The 25947-nt window shown below is 44.6% G+C and overlaps 1 protein-coding gene across 2 annotated transcripts; it reads left to right on the forward strand.

Moving 5' to 3' along the window:
• Nucleotides 1–7411: 7411 nt before the first annotated feature.
• On the forward strand, nt 7412–24912 carry mlx (MAX dimerization protein MLX). Of its 2 annotated transcripts, none has more exons than XM_033034808.1 (8): nt 7412–7516; nt 7859–7895; nt 8817–8918; nt 13041–13189; nt 13292–13391; nt 15493–15592; nt 22192–22393; nt 24344–24912. In XM_033034808.1, exons 1-8 carry the CDS (start codon nt 7475–7477, stop codon nt 24398–24400), a joined length of 789 nt encoding a protein of 262 aa, XP_032890699.1. In that variant the 5' UTR covers nt 7412–7474; the 3' UTR covers nt 24401–24912. The 2 variants fall into 2 exon arrangements, with proteins under 2 accessions (XP_032890699.1, XP_032890700.1); XM_033034809.1 differs by having other exon boundaries at nt 7413–7516; nt 13080–13189.
• The last annotated feature ends 1035 nt before the right edge of the window (nt 24913–25947 follow it).

Here is a 25947-nt window from a genome sequence, read left to right on the forward strand (position 1 = left end):
GATCCCTTTAGCCAACGCAGCCGTTCCCTACCCGTAGCCCCCACTGGGGGGGGGCGGCATCACACACACTAACCACCCCCACACACAGAGTTGGAAAAGTGTATAAAGACCGTTCCCTACCTGTAGCCCCCAGGGGAGACGTGGTCGTCGAAGTCGGGTCCCGGCCGTCTTAAAATAGCGTATCTTGAAGTCGTCGAAGTCCGGTCCGTCTCGGCAACGCGGGGGGGGAGGGGGAGGGGGGTGGCGGTGGCGGCATCACACACACGAAGCATCCCCACACACAGAGCCTTAAAAGTGTAATGCCCCAACGCAGCCGTTGCCTACCCGCAGCCCCCACGGGAGATGTGGTCCTCGAAGTAGAGCCGTTCCCGAAAGGCCGTTTTTAAATGGCGTCGCTGGAGGTTGTGCTGCGGGCGCCAGCAGCCGTTATGGTCGCTGGCCAGCAGGAGGCGACAAAATGAGTGAGTGGGGGTGGGGGGGGGGGGGGGGGTGGGGGGCGGGGGGGGGGGGGTGGGGGGGGGGAAGAAGGATTTAATGAAAAAAATGGACATAAACATAACGAAATGTAATGAGGAGTGGATAGCTGGAAGGGAAAGTGAAATGTCTACCGAAATGGCTGCTTGTATGGGTGAGAAGCCAGTTTATTTTTGAAAAACTGGGGGTGGGGGGAGAAGGATTTGATTAAAAACGTGTACTTAAACACGACGAAATGTAATGAGGAGCGGATACTTTGAAAGAAAAGTGAAATCTCTACCGAAATGGAAAAGATGTCGGCGATTCTTCTTTCCCCCTTATCCTTAAACTTTGACCCCTTGTTCTGGTCTTCCCCAACATCCGGAACAATCTTACTGCATCTAGCCCGTCCAACCCCTTAAGAATTTTATACGTTTATATAAGATACCCCCTTAATCTTGTAAAATCTAGCGAGTACAAGGCGAGTCTATCCAGTCTTTCTTCATATGAAAGGTCTGACATCTCAGGAATCAGCCTGGTGAACCTTCTCTGTACTCCCCCTCTATGGCAACGATGTCTTTGAGCATTGGGCATTGTGACATCACACGATGGAACGTTCAGCAGGGGTTGGGGCTGGTGCAGCTTCTGTGGGTGAGAAGCCAGTTTAGTTTTTAAATTTTGGGGGGGGGGGGGGAGGATTTGATTAAAAACGTGTACTTAAACACAACGAAATGTAATGAGGTGCGGATACCTAGAAAGAAAAGTGAAATCTCTACCGAAATGGCAAAGACGTCGGCGATTCTGCGTCTGGTTTCGGAGCTGCAGGGAATCAAAGGAAGAAATGCGGCCGGAAGTCTTACATGTAAATGGATCCGTTACGATTGGACGTCCGCGAGCGTCGGGCATCGCGATTGGACGTCTGCGAGCATCGGGCATTGTGACATCGCACGGCGGGAACGAATCGAAAGGCAGGAAGGGATCCGGACGCCACCCGGACGGATGGGGCGAGACTTTTATATGATAGATAGATAGATAGATAGATAGATAGATAGATAGATAGATAGATAGATAGATAGATAGATAGATAGATAGATAGATAGATAGATAGATAGATAGATAGATAGATAGAAGATAGATAGGAGATAGATAGGAGATAGATAGAGATAGATAGATAGATAGATAGATAGATAGATAGATAGATAGATAGATAGATAGATAGATAGATAGATAGATAGATAGATAGATAGATAGATAATGTATTGTTGAAGATAGACACAAAAAGCTGGAGTAACTCAGTGGGACAGGCAGCATCTCTGGAGAGAAGGAATGGGTGACATTTCAGGTCGAGACCCTTCTTCAGACTAGAGGGCAGTGTAGTTGATGTAGTCTACATTGACCTATGCAAAGCCTTTGTTAATATCCCATGTAGGTGACTTGTTAGTCAGTCATACAGCATGGAAAAACTCCTTTGGCCCACTCGTCCACGTTTACCAGGTTGCCTACCTGAGCTCGTTACATTTGCCTGCGATTGATCTTATCCCTGGAAACCATTCCTATTCATATACCTGTTCACATGTCCTTTAAATATTATTATACCCACCTCCTCTGGAAGCTTGTCCTATATACCCACAATCATCAATGTGAAAAATTTGTCCCTCTGCTCCTCTTTAAAATATTCTCTTATCCTTAAAGCTGTGCCCTCCAGTTTTCGAATACCCTAAGGTCAACCTTCAGTATCTAATGCTCCAGGAAATAAAGCCGTAACTATCCACTCTGTGCTTGTGCCTCGAGCTTTCCAATGTCTGTAACGTTCTTGTGAATCTTTCCTGCATCCTTTCCAGTTCGATGACATTCCTCCCATAACTGGGCAACCAGAACTCAAGAGTCAAGAATGTGGAATTGTCAGATGCACCAGAAAACAGCTTTATGGTTAAGTAAACAGCCAAGAAAGCACAAGAAATACTAAGGACATTTGGCATATTTCTAATTAGTCTCTGGTGTTTAATTGACATATGTACCAAATACAGAACACTGAAATTCTTACTTGCAGCAGTGTACCAGCCTGGAAACACAGTACTCATACTTTAAAAAATCAATAAATTAAAGAGGTCCTTCATCATTGCAAAAAGTGTGCAACCAAGATGGTTCATCATTCGTAGGTTAATTAATGTCTATAGTGTTCAAGAGCCTGATGGTTGTGGGGAAGAAGCTGTTCTTGAACTTACAGGTCATGGTTTTCAGACTCCTGTACCTTCTTACCAGTGGCAGGAGTCCAATGAGAGCGGGGACAGGGTGGTATGGGTCCCTGATTATGCTGGCTACCTTTTTGAGAAGCGACTTCTGTAGATCCCTTCGATGGTGGGGAGGTCAGTAATCGGTAATGGACTAGGCAGTGTCCACCACTTTTTGCAAGCTCCTTTGTTGCTGGGCATTCGAGTTACTGAACCAGGCTGTGATGCAACCAATATGCTCTCTACACACTGTGAAGTTCAATAGAGTGGTCGTTGACATTCTGAATCTTCTAAGAAAGTAGAGGCATAGATGGGCTTTCTTTATGATTGCATAGACGTGCTGGTCCCAGGACGGATTATTGGAGAAATGTACAGCAGGGAACTCTACCCACCGCCACCAGCGCATCGTTGGAGACAAGTTTGTGGATCCTTGGCTTCCTTCTACATTCGACAATCTTACTAACTTCTACACATGCACTGTAGAAGGCATCCTATGCGGATGCACCACGGCTTGAATTGGCAACAGAATTTAGTGTTACATAGAACAAGTCCAAGGTCCCCAATAAGGTAGGGTGGTAGATTGGGACTACACCAAACTCATGTTAAGTAGTCTGATAACAGAGGGGAAGTTTCCAAACATTGAGGTACGTACGCACTTTCAAGCTAACATAAACATCCACTACAGTGGAATCAACATGTCTCACTGTGATAGAAGGCAATAAAGTTCAGTCATCTTCCTCTTTGTTCACGCGTGGTCGGGGCCTTTGAACCCTCCGCAGTTGCTGCTATGGACGGCCCGATATACAAGCTCTCTCGCCGGGATGATCGGAGGTCGGGACGGAGGAACACACTGCGGCTTGGAAAGCTTGAAAGTGCGTACCTCAATGTAAATTATTTTTAAATGGCTCATGTGTTGCGTTTTATTCAGCGACCGTACAACTGATTAGATTGTGTAGGGAAGAACACATACACACATATATGAATGTGATATAGATGTATATAATAATATAACACACACATATATATTTCTCCAGATTTTTTGATTTTTAAAAATATTTTATTAGAAGTAAGTACAATCATATGGCACCAAAGTGCCTAATATATATTTTCATAATACATTTTATGTACAGCTTCTTATTTTTTTTTGTTATAATAAAGAAAGATAAGAATAAGAAAAAGAAATTAGATAGTAAGGGATAGAAAGACGTGAGATATATAGTGCGTGAAGAAAAAGAAAAAAGACGAATGAATGAAGAAAGTTGAAAATAAAATAGGAAAAAGAGAATAAGATATAAAGAAAAGAAGTAAGGAGATCATTATTTATAATCTTGACCATCCCTCGTCCAGTCCTGAAACAGTTAGCTTTTACAATTGTGTTGCACCATATGATTCCAAAAAGACGACAAATGGAGACCAACTCGTTATGAATTGGTCTGATTTATCCATTAGGAGGAATCGCATTTCCTCAAGATGTGCGGTGTCCAACATGCTTGCAATCCACATTTTAAGCGTTGGTATTGATGTATTTTTCCAAAATGTGAGTATTAATTTTTTTGCTATTATTAAACCATAATTAAAAAATAAAATTTGAGATGTGTTCAATTTATTCCCATCTTCCATTACTCCAAATATAATCATTTCAGTATTAGGTTCCATTCTTATCTTAAATAATTTTGTAAATATTTCAAAAATATCACTCCAAAATCTATAAAGTTTTATGCAGGAAACAAAAGAGTGCGTTATAGTTGCGTTTTGGGATAAACATTTATCACAAATGGGGGATATATTTGGATAAAATTTGTTCAATCTTGTTTTTGACTAATATAATCTATGTAAAATTTTAAATTTAGTTAGATTATGTCTTAGATTTTTATATATAATGATAAACTTTATTTCGGACTCAGACAAGGGACAACTTTACATAAAAATACACTGCAAACCTCCCCGCAACTTTACCCTGGCGTCTCAGCCGTGCTGATCTGGGCCAGACTTCCCACACGCTGTGGAAGGAACATAGGCATCTTTTTGGTTTTTATTGTGAGGCAGAAAGAAAATGAGGGGAAGATTTTTACCAAAGATCTTTGATTTTTACGAGGATGTTTCCATAACCGGCTTCCGTCTCCGCACTAGTATATTGTAGTCCCAGTACAGATACCTGGGACTACAAATAACATCAGATCTGAACTGGACTTTGAACACTGCAGCCACAGTGAAAAAAGCCCAGCAGAGACTGTACTTCATCAGGCTGCTCAGAAAAGCTGGTCTGCACTGTCGCCCTCTCACCCAGGTCTACAAAGGACTGGTAGAGAGCATCCTCACCACAGGCATCACGATGTGGTATGGAAACACCACACAGACAGAGAGGAAGGCTCTGCAAAGAGTCATAAAGACTGCAGAGAGGATCATCAGAACTGAACTCCCCTCCATGGACACAATCTACACACAGCGCTGTCAAAAAAGAGCAGAGAGAATCATTAGAGACACACTACATCCAGCTCACTCCCTGCTCAAACACAAAAACTGCACATACAACCTCAGGCACAGACGAGCGGACAGAATCGCCACAAATAGAACACGCTTTTTTAAGAGCTTCTTCCCTGCAACAGTGAGACTCTTGGCCAAAACACAACAAAATGAACTGATGTCCTGATATAGTGTTTGTGCAAGTTACAATGCTCTATGTGTCTTCTGTGTGTCTTTTTAATTTTTTAAAAATTTTTAAATTTTTAATTTTAATTTTTAACTTAACTTGACTCTCTGAATAGCCGCACAAGAGTTCCTATGTGTGTAAGCACAAATGGCAAATAAAGTTTTTGACCTTTGACCTTGGCTCCGCTATGGGATCTGCGGTGCTATTTCTGAACCTGGACGTTGTAGTCTTCAGGCTCCTGTACCTTCTACCTGACGGTAGCGGGGAGATGAGTGTGTGGCCAGGATGGTGTGGGTCCTTGATGATGCTGCCAGCCTTTTTGAGGCAGCGACTACAATAGATCCCCTTGATGGTAGGGAGGTCAGAGCCGATGATGGACTGGGCAGTGTTTACTACTTTTTGTAGTCATTTCCGCTCCTGGGCGCTCAAGTTGCCGAACCAAGCCACGACGCAACCGGTCAGCATAGGAAGGAGAGTTAGTGTTTAGCAACCGGGAGATCAGGTAGGTGCAGGCGAACTGAGCGAAGGTGTTCAACGAAACAGGCAGCTTACAGCCAGTGGTATAAATATTGATTTCTCTAATTTCAGGTTTCCCTTATTCCCAGTAGCAAAGAGGACGTGCCCAGCTCGTCCATGACTACAAACTGGTGGCGCTAACTTCACACGTCATGAAGTCCCTGGAGAGGCTGTGACCTCTGGTTGAACCCTACCTGGACTCCCTGCAATTTGCTTACCAAACAAAGATGAGGGTTGACGCCATCATCCACCTGCTCCATCCTTCCTATGCTCACCTGGATAAACCGGGAAGCATTGTGAGAGCCATGTTTTTTTAACTTCTCCTGTGCTTTTAACAATATCCGGCCTGCACTGCTAGGGAGCAAACGGACAAAGAAGCGGGTGGACACTGCATTTGGTATCCTGGATCACCAACTACCTGACTGGACAACCATAATACGTCAGGCTACAGAACTGTGTCTCGGACACGGTGGTGAGCAACACAGGGGCTCCTCGGGACGGTCCTCTCTCCCTTCCTGTTCACCATCTACACCTCAGACTTCAGATATAACTCAGAATCCTGCCACCTGCAGACGTTTTCAGATGACTGCAATTGTGGGCTGCATCGGGGAGGGAAGCTGAATACAGAGATGAAGTAAACAACTTTGTTAAGTGGTATGGGCTGAATCACCTGCAGCTCAATACCAACAAGACTATGGGGTAATGGTGGGCTTTAGGAGGAGAGGAACACCCCTGTCTCATCAATGGTGTGGATGTGCGGTTTACCAAGGAGTACAAGTATCTTGGAGTGCACCGGGACTGTAAACTGGGTTGGTCCAGGAACGCTACAAGAAGGGACAGAGCCGGCTGTACTTTTTGAGAAGGATCCGCTCCTTCAACATCTTCTGTGAGATGCTGCAGATGTTCTACCAATTGGTGGTAGCCAGTGACATCTTCTTCACTGCTGTGTGCTGGGGCAGCAGGGCGAAGGCTGCAGATGCCAATAGGATCAACACTCAACAGGAAGGCTGGCTCTGTCCTGGGGGTGGAGTTGGATTCACTGGAGGTGGTCCTGGAGGGGAGGATGCTCCTCAAACTGCGGAGCATCCTGGACAATACAGCTCACCTCTTCCATGACGCACTGGTCAACCTGAGGAGCACCTTCAACAACAGACTGGTTCCACCAAGATGCAGCACAGAACGCCACAGGAGATCCTTCTTCCCTGTGACTATCAAACTATACAACTCTTCCCCTTCTGTCGTGGGGTAGACTGACCCTCCTGGGATAAATAAAGTTCGATCGTAACCAGTCTGAAGAAGGGTCTCGACCCGAAACATCACCCACTCCTTCTCTCCACAGATGCTGTGGGTCCCACTGAGTTACTCCAGCATTTTGTGTCTACGGTTTAAACCAGAATCTGCAGTTCATTCCCACACCAGAGGGCATTTAGTTTCACTGCCCAATAATCATAACCTGACCCTAACTCTTCTCGCCAGGAACTCGCTCAACAATGCAGTTTTTCCGTGAACATGTGAAGGGTCCGGGACGCGGTTCAGGGGCTGAGGGGCCGAAGGGTCGCGGTTCTGCGCTTCCACCCGCGGCCGCTGGGGGCCGTCGCCCGGGGTCACAGGTCAGGCGGGCGTCATGGCGGAGCCGAGCGGCGGGGCCGAGGAAGCGGGAATTAAAGTGAGAAAATGAGGGGAGTGAGTGAGGGAGAGGGTGGTGGAGTGGGGGGGGGGGGGGGGGGGTGGGGGGGGAGGGTGGGGGAGTGTGGGGTGGGGGGGGGGGGGGGAGGGGGTGGGGGAGTGTGGAGTGGGGGGGGGGGGGAGTGTGGAGTGGGGGGGGGGGGGAAAGTGGGGCCTGTGGGGGAGAGGGAGGGAGAGGGGGGTCTGTGGATCGAGGGGGGAGGAGAGTAAATGGCGAGGAGGGAGAAGGGGAACGTTACAGTTGTTGCAGGAAAAGGGCGAATATTGTTTAATGTACATTTGTCTGTTCCTCTCCCTCCCCTGGAATCTTCACCTGAAACAGACCGAGTCTTCGTTCAGCGACAATGGTATTGAACCCGGTAAGTGTAGTTACGGAGACAGACAGCAGCCTTGAGCTGAATGACCAGGGCAGAGAATTATCCCCCCCCCCCCCCCCCCCCCCCCCCCCAAACTTCCCCCCCCCCCCCCCCCCCCCCAACTTCCCCCCCCCAAAACTCACACCCTCAATCCCTGCCCCCCCCCCAAACCTCCCCCTCAACCCCCCCCCCCCCCCCCCCCCCCCCACCCAACTCCCCACCCCTCAACCACAAGCGGCTGGGCTTGTTTACTCTGGAGTTTAGAAGGATGAGAGGGTATGTTATTGAAACATATAAGATTATTAAGGGTCTGTACACGCTAGAGGCAGGAAACATGTTCCCGATGTTGGGGGAGTCCAGAACCAGGGGCCACAGTTTAAGAATAAGGGATCGGCCATTTAGAATGGAGATGAGGAAACACTTTTTCACACAGAGAGTTCTGAGTCTGTGGAATTCTCTGCCTCTGAGGGCAGTGGGGGCCGGTTCTCCGGATACTTTCAAGAGAGCTAGATAGGGCTCTTAAAGATAGCGGTCAGGGGATATGGGGAGAAGGCAGGAACGGGGTACTGATTGGGGGTGATCAGCCATGATCACATTGAATGGCAGTGCTGGCTTGAAGGGCAGAATGGCCTCTACTACTGCATCTATTGTCAGTCCAGTATTTTAGACCAATATTCATGCAGAGGCATCAGCACATAACTGTGTTTGGGACCTTTCACTGCACAAATTATCTACCCTATTTCTACGTTATAGTAGTTATTGTACTGCAGATTGTAACTGGTCAGCTGCCTGAGTACCCTGTAGAAGTACAAATGCATGAATTAATTAAATGTAGAGAGCAGATTTAGTTGCAGCCACGTGGCTGGCCCTATGATGGAGGGATGCATACATTCAACACTCTGATTTGTTCTCCCCCATATCCAGTGTTTCTCGCTGACGGAACCAGGAAAGGAAGCATAGGGTCGCGAGCAAATAGCATCACGTCCAATACCGGCTCCACCAGTGCCTCATCCGTCCCTAACACAGGTAAAAAGGCACATTGCTCTGCTTCCAGTCTCCAGTGTCAGCAACTTTGATCTTATTGTGAAGCACGGCTTACAGTAGTTGGCTTTTCCCCAGGAAGTGGGACTGATAGTAAGCTGTGATTGATGGTGATCTCGCAGTGGGACTGATGGTGAGGGAACCGGTGGTTCACTGATTTGAGGGGGTGAGCTGGGGAGTGAGGGATATGGTAAGCTGAGGGGTGCGGTCTGGGAGGGGGCTCGGTGGTGGGAGGGGCGGTGAGCTGGCTGGGAGAGATGGGGCTGGGTAGGGGGTGATGGGGAGGGGGGTGGGTGGGGGGGTTGGAGATGGAGTGAGCTGGGGAGGGGGGTGGGTGGGTGATGGAGTGAGTTGGGGAGGGGGCTGGGGAGGGGGGTGGGTGGGAGGGGGCTGGGTAGGGGGGTGTGGTTGATGGGGGGGGTGGGGGGGTGGGAGGGACGGGGCTGGGGTTGTTTGCCTGTTACTCAAGTAACATTACCTCAACCTTACACATAGTTCAGCTGAGTGTAAACTCATTTGCTGCCCCACCCACAGGCCACCACACAGGGGCTTCCCATCTATAGGTTTCCGCAACTACCTGTTTCCCAGTGAGAAACATAAGACAATAAGTTTGTTCCGCCATTTGATAAGATCTAATCTTTCTCCCATAAACATTGATCATGCAAAAATCTATTTCAGCCGAATGTAGAATATAACCATATAACAATTACAGCACGGAAACAGGCCATCTCGGCCCTTCTAGTCCGTGCCGAGATGACCTAACTTGTTCAACCTTTCTCTGTAACTTAGTTGCTGAAACCCAGGCAACATTCTAGTAAATCTCCTCTACTCTCTCTATTTTGTTGACATCTCTCCTATAATTTGGCGACCAAAATTGTACACCATACTCCAGAATTGGCCTCACCAATGCCTTGTACAATTTTAACATTACATCCCAACTTCTATACTCAATTTATGCTCTGATTTATAAAGGCCAGCACACCAAAAGCTTTCTTTACCACCCTATCTATATGAGATTCCACCTTCAAGGAACTATGCACGGTTATTCCCAGATCCCTCTGTTCAACTGCATTCTTCAATTCCCTACCATTTACCATGTACGTCCTATTTTGATTTGTCCTGCCAAGATGTAGCACCTCACACTTATCAGCATTAAACTCCATCTGCCATCTTTCAGCCCACTCTTCCAACTGGCATAAATCTCTCTGTAGACTTTGAAAATCTACTTCATTATCCACAACACCACCTATCTTAGTATCATCTGCATACATACTAATCCAATTTACCGCACCATCATCCAGATCATTGATGTACATGACAAACAACAGTGGACCCAATACAGATCCCTGTGGCACCCCACTAGTCACTGGCCTCCAACCTGACAAACAGCCATCCACCATTACTCTCTGGCATCTCCCATTCAGCCACTGTTGAATCCATCATGCTACTCCACCATTAATACCCAACAATTGAACCTTCTTAACCAACCTTCCATGAGGAACCTTGTCAAAGGCCTTACTGAAGTCCATATATACAACATCCACTGCTTTACCCTCATCAATTTCCCGAGTAACCTCTTCAAAAAATTCAAGAAGATTAGTCAAACATGACCTTCCAGGCACAAATCCATGTTGACTGTTCCCAATCAGACCCTGTTTATCCAGATGCTTATATATATTATCTCTAAGTATCCTTTCCATTAATTTGCCCACCACTGACGTCAAACTAACAGGTCTATAATTGCTAGGTTTACTCTTAGAACCCTTTTTAAACAACAACACGCGCAGTACGCCAATCCTCCGGCACTATTCCTGTTTCTAATGACATTTGAAATATTTCTGTCATAGCCCCTGCTATTTCTACATTAACTGCCCTCAATGTCCTAGGGAATATCCTGTCCGGACCTGGAGACTTATCCACTTTTATATTTCTCAAAAGTGTCAGTACTTCCTCTTCTTTGATCCTCATAGTTTCCATAGCTACTCTACTTGTTTCCCTTACCTCACATAATTCAATATCCTTCTCCTTGGTGAATATCGAAGAAAAGAAATTGTTCAATATCTCCCCCATCTCTTTTGGCTCTGCAGATAGCTGTCCACTCTGACTCTCTAATGGACCAATTTTATCCCTCGTTATCCTTTTGCTATTAATATAGCTGTAGAAACCCTTTGGATTTACTTTCACCGTACTTGCCAAAGCAACCTCATATCTTCTTTTAGCTTTTCTAATTTCTTTCTTGATTCTTTTTACATTCTTTATACTCCTCAAGCACCACATTTACTCCATGCTGCCTATAATTATTGTAGACCTCTCTCTTTTTCCAAACCAAGTGTCCAATTTCCCTTGAAAACCATGGCTCTTTCCAATTTTTACTATTTCCTTTCAACTGAACAGGGACATAAAGATTCTGTACTCTTAAAATTTCACCTTTAAATGTCCTCTATTTCTCTTCCACATCTTTCCCATAAAACAAAATGTCCCAATTTACTCCTTTTAAATCCTTTCGCATCTCCTCAAAGTTAGCCTTTCTCCAATCAAAAATCTCAACCCTAGGTCCAGTTCTGACCCTCTCCATAATTATATTGAAACTAATGGTATTGTGATCACTGGACCCGAACTGTTCCCCAACGCATACCTCTGCCACCTGACCCGTCTCATTTCCTAACAGGAGGTCCAGCACCGCCCCTTCTCTAGTAGGTACCACTATGTATTGCTGCAAAAAATTATCCTGCACACATTTTACAAACTCCAAACCATCCAGCCCATTTACAGAATGTGTTTCCCAGTCTATGTGTGGAAAATTGAAATCTCCCACAATCACTACCTTGTGCTTACTACTAATATCTGCTATCTCCTTACATATTTGCTCTTCCAATTCTCGCTCCCCATTAGGCGGTCTATAATACACCCCTATAAGTGTTGCTACCCCTTTCCCATTTCTCAGTTCCACCCAAATAGCCTCCCTAGATGAGCCCTCTAATCTATCCTGCCAAAGCACTGCTGTAATATCTTCCCTGATAAGCAATGCAACACCTCCACCTCTTGCCCCTCCAATTCTATCACACTTGAAGCAACAAAATCCTGGAATATTTAGTTTCCAATCACAGCCCTCCTGCAACCATGTTTCACTGATCGCCACAACATCATACTTCCAGGTGTTAATCCAGGCTCTAAGTTCATCCACCTTTCTTACAATGCTCCTAGCAGTAAAATATACACATTTAAGAAACTCACCCTCTCTTATTCTCTGTTTATTGTCTTTTTCTTCTTTCTCCCCTACATTTTGGGTCAGAGTGCTACCCTTCTCTGCATCCTGCCTCACACACTGACTGCTAGCTTTCCCAATTTGAGTCCCTCCCCCCAACCGTTCTAGTTTAAAGTCTTCCCAGTAGCCTTTGCAAATCTCCCCCTCAAGTAAATATTGGTCCCCCTCGAGTTCAAGTGCAACCCGTCCTTTCTGTACAGGTCGCACCTTCCCCGAAAGAGGTCCCAATGATCCAGAAACTTGAATCCATACCCACTGCACCAGTCCCTCATCCACGCATTTATCCTCCACCTCGCTCCATTCCTACTCTCACTGTCGCGTGGCACAGGCAGTAATCCTGAGATTGTTACCTTTGCAGTCCTTCTCCTTAACTCTCTACCTAACTCCCTAAATTCTTCTTTCAGGACCTCTTCTCTTTTTCTACCTATGCCGTTGGTACCTATATGTACCACAACCTCAGGCTCCTCTCCCTCCCATTTCATGATATCAGAATCATAGGACATAGAACGATAACTGCTGCCCTCCACGTCAATGCCAGCCTTGTTCATGTTAAATTGTCACCATTCTCCACGTACCCATGGCCAAATGAATCAGAGGCTTTGATGGGCTGTTCATTGACTCCATTCGGGCATCATTCAGACTGTGATCAGCGGCTGTTTGCTTGACTTCACATTTTCTCAACTAAAGTGCCAACAGTACTAGTTGCTAATTTAGCAGAAAGATTTCTTGGTGCCTGCTCTGTGCAGCCTAACATCAATATTCATGAGAATCTGATTGATACATAGAAAAAACAAACACAAGCACTTTAACAAAGCAATTGAAACATTTTGTTTCCTCTGTAGCTGAATGCATGACAGACAATGATTGTTCCCCAAATGCAGATGATGAAGATAGTGACTACAGGCAGGAAGCAGCTTATAAAGAGACGTACAAAGATCGACGGCGACAAGCTCACACGCAGGCCGAACAAAAAAGGCGGAATGCCATCAAGGTGTGAGATTCAGAGTTTAGAAACTGAACTTTGAACTTTAATGTCAACCTTTGTACAACTAATTTGGTCAATTGTTACTGACTGTGTGAACACTGTCCACAGAAAGGATATGACGATTTACAGTCAATCGTCCCCACATGCCAAATGCAAGATTCCTTAATTGGATCCCAGAAGCTGAGCAAAGCCACAGTTCTCCAGAAAAGTATGTATAATTCCGTCCCTTCATATGTACTGGTGCATTTAATCCCACCTCCACGCATTGCTACAGTACTTGATCGCAACATCTTTATTGAGCAGAATTGGTTTCTGTGTTAGTGATCTTTCTTTAACCCTGTGCACTGAGCTGATTTTGAGGAAAGTGCAAAAACTTTACAAAAACTGAGCATAATATTAAATGAATTAACATTAGAAAAATCTTCATACTTCCAATGCAGACATTTCCAGTATCATTGAGTCAAACAACACAGAAACAGACCTTTTGACGGAACTCATCCATCCAACCAGCATTCAACCTCAACCCATGTTCCCGCACATGTCCTTTCCTATTCACATATCTGTACAAATGGTTCTTAAACGTTACTACTGCCTCAACTACTTCATAGGGAAGCTTGTTTTTGTGGAAAAAGCTGCACCTTAGGTTCCTATGATATTTTTCCCCTTTAGCCTTAAGCCCATGCTCTCTAGTTGTCAATTACACATGGTAAAATACTGTTTTATCCTCCTCATAAACACCTCTATGTCTACCTATCTATGAGAAAATTGCTCAGTCTCCTGCTCCAAGGAACAAAGTCCTAACCTCTCAGATCGGGCACTCTAGTCCTGGCAACATCCTCATAAATCTTCTCTGTACTTTTTCCAGTGGGGACCATTTATTTGTGCTGCATGATAGGTGCAGCTTCCACAATATCAACAATCTCAAAACCAATCAGGCCAAAGAAATTGTTCGCAGTCCATCCAGCACGCTAAATGTTTGCTACCGCCACCACTGGAGATGTAATGCAGTTAGCCCCCAGCACTGCTGTCACACCCTCAAAACCTATCACCTCTTTTTCACCACAAAGGGCAACAGGTTTATGGGAATACCACCATCTACAGATTCCCCTCCATCGAGCATGAAGCTGATTTGGACTAAAGTGTTATACCCTCACAGTGCTGCCAGCAATGTCGATATTCCATGATGATCAAGGATTTAATGTTAAAACAAATGAACATCACAAAGCTAATCATTAAATTCAGTATGTGTAGGAATGAAGTGCAAATGCTGGTTTATACCAAATGAAGACACAAAATGCTGGAGTAACTAAGAGTGACAGGCAGCATCTCTGGATAGAAGGAACACTTTTTCTCACAGAGAGTTGTGAGTCTGTGGAATTCTCTGCCTCAGAGGGCGGTGGAGGCCGGTTCTCTGGATGCTTTCAAGAGAGAGCTAGATAGGGCTCTTAAAAATAGCGGAGTCAGGGGATATGGGGAGAAGGCAGGATGGGTTATTGAAGGGGACGATCAGCCATGATCACATTGAATGGCGGTGCTGGCTCGAAGGGTCGAATGGCCTCCTCCTGCACCTATTGTCTATTGTCTATTGAATGGGTGATGTTTCAGGTCGAGATCTTCAGACTGAGAGTCAGCGGAGAGGAAAATGAGATAAGGTGTGAAAACGATAGATGAAAGGGATGAAGCTCATGGAAAATGTAGAATAGATCATTGTTAGCTAGGCGTACAAAGTACAATTTAATCAGGACAGTCAATCTAGTCGGAGAACAAGGATGGGGAAATGGATGGAGAGAGAGAGGGAAAGCAAGGGTTACTTGAAGTTAGAGAAGTCAATATTCAAACTGCTGCCAAGTGAAATATGAGGTGCACAGTAACAAAATATTAACCAAGCAAGGCCCTGAAGGTAGAGATTATTGTATTTCCTTGGGCTTTTTTCTTTTACTAATCCATCCTTTAGGCAAGTGCTCTATGTCTAAAGTATGGACCGAGATACAAAGAGCTGGAGTAATTCAGCAGGTCAATTGGCATCTCTAGAAAAGGCATAGGTGTTATTTCGGGTTGAGACCTAAGAAGGGTCTTGATCTGAAACGTCAACTATTCCTTTTCTCCAGAGATGCTGTCTGATCCGTTGAGTTACTCCAGCTTTTTGTGTCTATCTTCGGTTTAAACCAGCATCTACAGTTTCCTCCTACACAAGAAATCTTTTATGCGTGTAAACAAAATCTTCCACATATCAAGTTCGTCAGGAAGCTGGGACAGAATCCCCATTGTGGGATCTAGTAATACTTGGTGAACTTGTTCTGTGCTTGCAGCTATCGATTACATCCAGTTTCTGCACAAAGAGAAGAAGAAGCAAGATGAAGAGATCTCCACTCTACGCAAAGACGTCATGGCTCTGAAGATCATGAAAACGTAAGGTTCAGCAATCTCTTCTAGACCAACTGCTGCGCACATGAGGAGTCTGATAGCGAGACTATCTGTGGTTAGTCAGAGGGTGGGCTTAGGCTCGCTAGCTCTGCTCTCAACAGGCCGGGATCTGATAGGCTGAATGGTCTGCACTGTGTAACAGTGATTATAAATCAGAAAAGGGAAGAATCCAAGGATTTTTCACGATAAATGCTCCCCTCTTACCTCAGCCATCCTGATTACTTCCATACATGGACAGCTCTTAGCAGCAAAAATATATTACTATTATCAGGCTCGTAATCCAGTGGGAAGATTGGGCCGATGGACCTATTTCCACGCTATGACTGTTGATCAGACCAATTACTCTGACTTTATTGTGGATAAATGGTCGGCGACCGCTTGGTGGCTCAAAGGGCTGTATCTGTCTCTGAAAAGAGAGCTGATCTCATTGAAATGTTCAGAATGTTGGTGTGATGAGAACCTGTCATAATTTAAAATATGTTCATAAGACATAGGAACATAATAGGAACGTGAGGGGTGGCTTTTTTACACAAAGGGTGGTGGGTATATGGAAAAAGCTGCCAGAGGAGGTAGTTGAGGCTGGGACTATCATGGCATTTGGACAGATACATGGATAGGATAGGTTTAGAGGGATATGGATAAGTTGGGCCGAAGGGCCTGTTTCCATGCTGGATGACTATGAGCAGCATTAGGCCATTCGATCCATCAGGTCTGCCATGACATTCAATCGTAGCTGATCTTGGCCAATCATAAATAGCATTACCTATCCAGGACTAAAAAATCTTCATGAAGGTAAGGACTTCTACTGGAGAGGTTTGGTCACTGAGTACGTCACAAGTTGACAGATTTTTGGATATTCACAATTATGAGAATCACCGTATATGAAGTTAATACGACAGGAGATTGATGAAGGTAGAATGGTTGTATATATGGATTTTAGTAAGGTTTTTGATAAGGTCCCAGAAGACATATGGTATGTCTGTCTTTATTGCTAGGAACATTGAATATAAGAATAAGTAAGTCATGATGCAGCATTTGGCGCATTGCATGCAATTCCAGTCACCCCATTACAGGAACAATATGGAGGGTGCAGGAGAGGTTTACCAGAATACTGTCTGATTTTGAGGGTTTCAGGTACAGGGAGAGGTTGGATGGACTTAATTGTTTTCTCTTGAACATTGGGGGTTGAGGGGAGACGATAGAAGTATATAAAACCATGAGATCACCGATATGATAAGGTCATGAGGAATAGGAGTAGAATTAGGTCATTCAGGCCATCAAAACTACTCCGCCATTCAATCATGGCTGATTTATCTCTCCCTCCTAATTCCATTCTCCTGCCATTTCCCCATAACCTCTGACACCTGTACATAGAAACATAGAAAATAGGTGTAGGAGTAGGCCATTCGGCCCTTCGAGCCTGCACCGCCATTCAATATGATCATGGTTGATCATCCAACTCAGTATCCTGTACCTGCCTTCTCTCCATACCCCCTGATCCCTTTAGCCACAAGGGCCACATCTACCTCCCTCTTAAATATAGCCAATGAACTGGCCTCAACTACCTTCTGTGGCAGAGAGTTCCAGAGATTCACCACTCTCTGTGTGAAAAATGTTTTTCTCATCTCGGTCCTAAAGGATTTCCCTTTTATCCTTAAACTGTGACCGCTTGTCCTGGACTTCCCCAACATCGGGAACAATCTTCCTGCATCTAGCCTGTTCAACCCCTTAAGAATTTTGTACGTTTCTATAAGATCCCCCCTCAATCTTCTAAATTCTAGCGAGTACAAGCCGAGTCTATCCAGTCTTTCTTCATATGAAAGTCCTGACATCCCAGGAATCAGTCTGGTGAACCTTCTCTGTACTCCCACTATGGCAAGAATGTCCTTCCTCAGATTAGGAGACCAAAACTGTACACAATACTCCAGTTGTGGTCTCACCAATACCCTGTACAACTGCAGTAGAACTTCCCTGCTCCTATACTCAAATCCTTTTACTATGAATGCTAACATACCATTCGCTTTCTTCACTGCTGCTGCACCTGCATGCCTACTTTCAATGACTGGTGTACCATGACACCCAGGTCTCGTTGCATCTCCCCTTTTTCTAATCGGCCACCATTTAGATAATAGTCTACTTTCCTGTTTTTGCCACCAAAGTGGATAACCTCACATTTATCCACATTATACTACATCTGCCATGCATTTGCCTACTCACCCAGCCTATCCAAGTCACCTTGCAGCCTCCTAGCATCCTCCTCACAGCTAACAGTGCCCCCCAGCTTCGTGTCATCCGCAAACTTGGAGATGTTGCATTCAATTCCCTCGTCCAAATCATTGATATATATTGTAAATAGCTGGGGTCCCAGCACTGAGCCTTGCGGGACCCCACTAGTCACTCCCTGCCATTCTGAAAAGGACCCGTTTACTCCTACTCTTTGCTTCCTGTTTGCTAGCCAGTTCTCTATCCACATCAATACTGAACCCCCAATACCGTGTGCTTTAAGTTTATTTACTAATCTCTTATATGGGACCTTGTCGAAAGCCTTCTGAAAGTCCAGATATAACACATCCACTGGTTCTCCCTTATCCACTCTACTAGTTACATCCTCGAAAAATTCTATAAGATTCGTCAGACATGATTTACCTTTCGTAAATCCATGCTGACTTTGTCCAATGATTTCACCACTTTCCAAATGTGCTGCTATCCCATCTTTAATAACTGACTCTAGCAGTTTCCCCACTACCGATGTTAGACTAACTGGTCTCTAATTCCCCGTTTTCTCTCTCCCTCCCTTTTTAAAAAGTGGGGTTACATTAGCTACCCTCCAATCCTCAGGAACTACTCCAGAATCTAAAGAGTTTTGAAAAGTTATCACTAATGCATCCACTATTTCTGGGGCTACTTCCTTAAGTACTCTGGGATGCAGCCTATCTGGCCCTGGGGATTTATCGGCCTTTAATCCATTCAATTTACCTAACACCACTTCCCGGCTAACCTGGATTTCACTCAGTTCCTCCATCTCATTTGACCCCCGGTCCCCTGCTATTTTCGGCAGATTATTTATGTCTTCCTTAGTGAAGACGGAACCAAAGTAGTTATTCAATTGGTCTGCCATATCCTTGTTCCCCATGATCAATTCACCTGTTTCTGAATGCAAGGGACCTACATTTGTTTTAACTAATCTCTTTCTCTTCACATATCTATAAAAACTTTTGCAGTCAGTTTTTATGTTCCCTGCCAGTTTTCTTTCATAATTTATTTTCCCTTTCCTAATTAAGCCCTTTGTCCTCCTCTGCTGGATTCTGAATTTCTCCCAGTCCTCTGGTAGGCTGCTTTTTCTGGCTAATTTGTACGCTTCATCTTTTGTTTTGATACTATCCCTGATTTCCCTTGTTATCCACGGATGCACTACCTTCCCTGATTTATTCTTTTGCCAAACTGGGATGAACAATTGTTGTAGTTCATCCATGCAGTCTTTAAATGCCTTCCATTGCATATCCACCCTCAACCCTTTAAGAATCAATTGCCAGTCAATCTTGGTCAATTCATGTCTCATACCCTCAAAGTTACCTTTCTTTAAGTTCAGAACCCTTGTTTCTGAATTAACAATGTCACTCTCCATCCTAATGAAGAACTCAACCATATTATGGTCACTCTTGCCCAAGGGGCCACGCACAACAAAACTGCTAACTAATCCTTCCTCATTACTCAATAACCAGTCCAGAATAGCCTGCTCTCTCATTGGTTCCACTACATGTTGGTTTAGAAAACTATCCCGCATACATTCCAAGAAATCCTCTTCCTCAGCACCCCTGCCAATTTGATTCACCCAATCTATATGTAGATTGAAGTTACCCATTATAACTGTTTTACCTTTGTTGCAAGCATTTCTAATTTCCTGTTTGATGCCATCCCCAACTCCACTACTACTGTTAGGTGGCCTGTACACAACACCCACTAGCGTTTCTGCCCCTTAGTGTTTCGTAGCTCTATCCATATCGATTCCACATCCTCCAAGCTAATGTCCTTCCTTTCCATTGCGTTAATCTCCCCTCTAACCAGCAACGCTACCCCACCTCCTTTTCCTTTCTGTCTATCCCTCCAGAATATTGAATATCCCTGGATGTTCAGCTCCCAGCCTTGGTCACCCTGGAGCCATGTCTCTGTGATCCCAACTATATCATAATCATTAATAGCTATCTGCACATTCAACTCATCCACCTTATTACGAACGCTCCTTGCATTGAGACACAAAGCCTTCAGGCTTGTTTTTACAATGCTCTTACCCCTTATACAATTATGTTGAAAAGTCGCCCTTTTTGATTTTTGCCCTGGATTTGTCTGCCTGCCACTTTTACTTTTTACCTTGTTACCTATTGCTTCTACCCTCATTTTACACCCCTCTGTCTCTCTGCTCACACATTTAAGAACCCCACCACCTCTTATTCTCTGTTTATTATTATTTTCTTCTTTCCCCCCTACATGTTGGGTCTGAGTGCTTCCCTTCTCTGCCTCCTGCCTCACACACTGTCTGCTAGCTTTCTCTATTTGAATCCCTCCCCCCAACCGTTCTAGTTTAAAGTCTCTAGTTTAAAGTGCTAATCAAGAATTTACCTGTCTCTGGCTTATAAAAAATTTCCACTGATGGTCGCCGCAGCATCATCTCCTTCCTAAAAGAACATCCTTTAATTGTGAAGCTGTGACCTCTAGTCCTAGACCCTCCCACTAGCGGAAACATCCTCTCCACATCCACTCTATCCAAGCCTTTCATTATTTGGTATATTTCAATGAGGTTCAACCTCATCCTTCTAAACTCCAGCGAGAACTGGCCCAGCGCCAACAAACGCTCATCATAAGTTAACCTACCCATTTCTAGGATCATTATTGTAAACTTCCTCTGGACCCTCTCCAGAGCCAGCACATCCTTCCTCAGATATGGGGCCCAAAATGCTCACAATATTCTAAATGCGGCCTTACCAGTGCCTTATAGAGGCCTCAACAACACATCCCTGTTTTTGTATTCTAGCCCTCTCAAAATAAATGATAGCATTGCATTTACCTTCCGATTCTACTTGCAGATTACCTTTTTGGGAATCCTGCACCAACACTCCCAAGTCACTTTGCATCTCCGATTTCTGGATTCTCTCCCCATTTAAAAAATAGTCTACGCCTTTATTCCTACTGCCAAAATGCATGACTCCACTCTTTGCTACACTATATTCCATCTGCCACTTCACTGCCCACTCTCCCAACCTGTCTTAAGTCTTTCTGCAGAGTCCCTGCTTTCTTTACACTACCTGCCCTTCCACCTATTTTCGTATCATCCGCAAACTTTACCACAAAGCCTTCAATCCCCTCGTGCAAATCATTAATATAGAACGTGAAGAGTAGCGGCCCCAGCACCGACCCTTGCGGAACTCCACTGGTCACTGACAACCAGAAAAACCTCCCTTTATTGCCAGTCTTTGTTGTCTGCCATCCAGCCAACCTGCTATTCATGCTAATATGTGCCATTTAATACCATGGGCTCCCATCTTCCTTAGCAGGTCACATGTGGCACCTTATCAAAGGCTTTCTGAAAATCTAAGTAAACAACATCTACTGACTCTCCTTTGTCCAGCTATTAATTTCTCCAAAGAATTCCAGCAAATTTGTCAAAGCAACACCTCTCCTTCACAAATGCATGCTGACTTCAGCCTATTTTATCATGAACTTCTAAGTATTGTATAACCTCATCCTTTAAAATGGACTAATATCTTACTAACCACCGGTCAAACTAACTGGCCTAGAGTTCCCATTACTGCCTTGCTCCCTTTTTGTGCAGCGGGGTAATATAGGCAATTTTCCAATCATCTGGGTCCACTCCTGACTCTAGTGATTCCTGAAATATCACTACCAATGTCTCCACAATCTCTAAAGCCACCTCTTTCAGAACTCTAAGGTACAGTCCATCCTGTACAGGTGACTTATCCACCTTCAGCCCTTCCAGCTTCCCAAGCACCTTCTCCCTAGTAATAGCCACTCCACTAATTTGTTCCTGTAGGCAGTCGGAACCTTTTTCCCAGAGTGGAAATGTCCAATACTAGAGGGCATAATTTATAAGGAAAATTTAATGGAGATGTGCTGGGCATGTTTTTTATAGGGTGGTGGGTGCCTTGAACGTGCTGCCAGGGAGGTGCTAGAGGCAGATACAATAGTGGCGTTTGAGGCTTTTAGATAGGCACATGGAAATGGAAGGATATGGATCACTTGCAGGCAGATGAGGTCATGTTCGACATGAACATTGGGGGCCAAAAGGCCTGTTCCTGTCCTGTAGTGTTCTCTGTTCTGTGAAGGTGCTGGAGTAAAGCTGACCGTGATTTTCAGCAGATGCAGGGGCTGGATACATCCAGCTGTTTGCATTTTATTCCCATTTCAGGCACTCACTTCAGGATTTATGTTCTCTGATAATTTTCATATATTGGATATTCATACAAAACATTACCCCTTTTTTAATTTTTGATTAATGGCAAGTGAAAGTATAAAGATGAGTCCAGTACTTTTGATCAGCGATGATCATAAACCTGTCAATGTGTTTACAGGAATTATGAACAGATTGTCAAAGCCCATCAGACTAATCCTCTACAAGGCAAGGATCAAGTAACTGATCAAGTCAAATTCAGTATATTTCAAAACATCATGGACGTATTGTTCCAGTCATTCAATGCGTGCATCTCTGTGGCCAGTTTTCAGGAGTTGTCAGCCTGTGTTTTCAACTGGATTGAGGAACACTGCAAACCACAGGTCAGATTACAATCTAAAGCACATGGTGGAACATTCTGCATGACTGTAGATTTCAGTAGAAACAACTCTGATGGACCCAGGGACGTAAACAAGTGTTTGTCATTGCTGAGGGAGGGTTGTGTGTTGCCATCTTCAGTGGGCATTCAACAGCACCAGCATGAGATCTGTAACTGGTACTATGCACTTCCCTAGTTTGTAATGAAACTGGGAATTATCTATGGATAATTCTTACTTGCTGCAGATAAACAGGCCCATTAAACGCAACAACACAAATAAATATAAATGATCAATTGTTGTCGCTAAAACAGACCATGATACTGCAAGCTAACGTATGTAGTGCTACCGTAGTCGTGCAAAGTCCACAGGAGTTTGTGCTGAGGTACGAGGGTAGATCTAGAGCCTGATGTTTGATGGGAAGGAGCTCTTCTTGAACTGGGAGGTCACGGTTTTCAGACTCCTGCACCTCCTGACCGATGGTAGCAGCACGATGAGAACGTGGCCAGGGTGGTGTGGGTTTTTGATCATATTTAGTTTAGCTTAGAGATTCAGCATGAAAACATGCGGCCCACCAAATCCATGTCGAGCATCAAATCACCTGTTTACGCAAAGGATAGATAGAAAACGTGCCCTTTCAGTCTGAAGAAGGGTTCCAATAGACTAGGTGCAGGAGTAGGCCCTTCGAGCCAGAACCGCCATTCAATGTGATCATGGCTGATCATCCCCAATCAGTACCCCATTCCTGCCTTCTCCCCATATCCCCTGACTCCGCTATCTTTAAGAGCCCTATCTAGCTCTCTCTTGAAAGCATCCAAAGAACTGGCCTCCACCGCCCTCTGAGGCAGAGAATTCCAGACTCAACTCTCTGTGAGAAAAAGTATTTCCTCGTCTCCGTTCTAAATGGCTTACCCCTTATTCTTAAATTGTGGCCCCTGGTTCTGGACTCCCCCAACATCGGGAACATGTTTCCTGCCTCCAGCGTGTCCACACCCCATAATAATCTTATGTTTCAATAAGATCCCCTCTCATCCTTTTAAACTTCAGAGTATACAAGCCCAGCCACTCCATTCTCTCAGCATATGACAATTCCGCCATCCTTGGAATTAATCTTGTGAACCTACGCTGGGCTCCCTCAATAGCAAGAATGTCCTTCCTCAAATTAGGGGACCAAAACTGCACACAATACTCCAGGTGTGGTCTCAATAGGGCCCTGCAAACTGCAGAAGAACCTCTTTGCTCCTACTTACTTTCATTGACTGATGAACAAGAACCTCTGGATCCAACCTGAGACGTCACCTATTCCTTTTTCCAGAGATGTTGCCTGACTTGATGAGTTACTCCAGCATTTTGTGTCTATCTTCAGTATAAACCATGGTTCTGCGGTCCTTTCCTACACACCTGTTCACACTAGTTCGACATTATCCCACTTTCTCATCGACTCCCTGCACCACTAATGGCAATTTACAGAGGCCAGTTAACCTGCAAGCTTTGGGATGTGGGAGGAAACTAGAGCACCTGGAAGTCACAGGGAGAACGTGCAAACTCTACAAAAGCAGCCTGGGTCTGACGTTGTGAGGCAGCAACTCTACCAGCTATGCCACTCTGCCACCATTGGCTGCTTTGAGGCAACGCTTCCTGTAGATTACTTTGATCAAGGTCGGTGAATATCCGTGATAGACGGCAATATCTACCATATTCTGAAGCTTCTTTTGTTCCTGAGTCTTCAAATTATAAAACCAGGTGTAATACAACCAGTCAATATGCTCTCTACTGTACACCTGTCTTGGTTGAATAGAATATTATGCACCAAATCGCAAACTCTGTAGAAGTAGAGGCGTTGGTGAGCATTGTCTGTATTCCAATAGCCGGAGATTAAGGTGATGATTAATTTACTGCAGTCTACGTAGTTCTGATCATGGGATGAGTTAACTTGTATCACCTCTGCTGTTTCAGACTCTGCGGGAGATCGTGGTCAGTGTACTGCGACAATTAAATGGTCAGCTACATTGAGTTAGCAAGCTCGTACTGCGGAGGTGGACTGGGAGAAGAGTTATACACTGCAAACTTCCAGAGACCTGACATGAACACATATTAGTTCAAATAATGATGTTGAAGCTGATGGAGTAAAAGATTGATTGCTTTTAATTCTTGTACCCGGACTGGATTCAAGTTAAGGACATCAGTTTGATTACTAGATGTGAACCACTTCGAGTCCAATTGACATTTTTAACTTGTCATTATTTTTCTTTAAAATCCAAAAGGCAGGAAGGTGGTATGTGATTTTACTGAAGAGTAACTTTTTCCAAGATGTCTCACCTTCTAGCCACTATACTGTGCTATACAATGTTAATATTTACAACATTTCAGTCATTTTTTGAGCAGTACATTGAAATAATGAAAACAAATTTTTAGATTTCAAGACAGTATCATGTTTTACCTTTAACGCTATTTTATGTTAGTGACCAAAATAGCTTGAAAAACGAATGATATTTATTTATAAAACAATTTCCATTTAATCCAGAGATAAAGTGTTATTTATTTCCACTGGTGATGTGCTAAATCTGAACTACTGCAGGGGGACATGATGGTGGCCAAGGCTGAAACTCCTTAATCTTGGACCACCCACACTGATGGAGGCAGAACTCAGTGTAAACAAAGCACCACTGAGCTGCATCTTCTCACCTTGTTGGATTATGTGTTGTATGCGACGGTTGATGGGGTAAAAGGTAAGGACTAATGGGACTTGGTCTCTGTTTCAACTAAGGGGAAGAGGAGTGAGGGCAGTGCTGCAGTGTAGAGGAGACACGAGTGAGGGCCTCAGCTTGAAGGGAGAGAGGAATCCCCCCCCCCCCCGTTCCCTAAAGAATGAGGACCTCTCGGATGTCCTGTAGTGGAACACCTCATCTTGGGTGCAGATGCGGCGTAGATGGAGGAATTGGGAGTAGGGGGATAGTCTTTGCAGGAAGCAGGGCAGGAAGAACTGTAGTCGAGATAGTTGCGGAGTCAGTGGGTTTAATATCTGTAATTCCATAGCTGATTACAGATTTGGATAGGAGTGACTTGACTTGACTTGAGTGAACCCAGTCAAAAGTAACACCTCACACTACTCATCAAGATAGTTGTCAATTATCAAAAGTAACTGAAGCACCAAAATGCAGATATCACAAACACAAAACAAACTGCATTGGAGATTGGCTGCAAGGCAGAGAAGCCAACACCTTGGGTCAAATATTCCTCATCACAACAGATTACACTTTTCTAAAAAATCTCTTGCCTCGAAGGAGATGCAATTTTTTTCCGTATTGTATCGTATCTGTCGCACTGCGACCTAACATAGAGTTGGAGGCCTCTTGCTGGAGATCGACTTCGGGAGCTCCAACCGTGGGAGCCTGCGGGACGTAACACCGTGAAGCTGGTGATCTCTGTCAGATCGACCTTGGAGCTCGTGCTCCCTGTCAGAGATCGACCGTGGAGCTGGTGATCCGTCAGAGATCCAACGAGAGCCTGCGGACTTTAACATCTTGGGGCTCGCGGTCCAAGGTTAGTCTGAAGGGATT

The sequence above is a fragment of the Amblyraja radiata genome, chromosome 16 (assembly GCF_010909765.2).
Source record: "Amblyraja radiata isolate CabotCenter1 chromosome 16, sAmbRad1.1.pri, whole genome shotgun sequence".
Lineage (NCBI taxonomy): Eukaryota > Metazoa > Chordata > Chondrichthyes > Rajiformes > Rajidae > Amblyraja > Amblyraja radiata.

Excerpts from the sequence above, each read along its gene's own strand:
- mlx (XM_033034808.1), top strand. The coding sequence starts at position 7,475 with ATGGCGGAGCCGAGCGGCGGGGCCGAGGAAGCGGGAATTAAA. Across the intron at positions 13,190-13,291 it reads AAAGGCGGAATGCCATCAAG|AAAGGATATGACGATTTACA; the intron begins GTGTGAGATTCA and ends CACTGTCCACAG. Across the intron at positions 15,593-22,191 it reads GCTCTGAAGATCATGAAAAC|GAATTATGAACAGATTGTCA; the intron begins GTAAGGTTCAGC and ends ATGTGTTTACAG.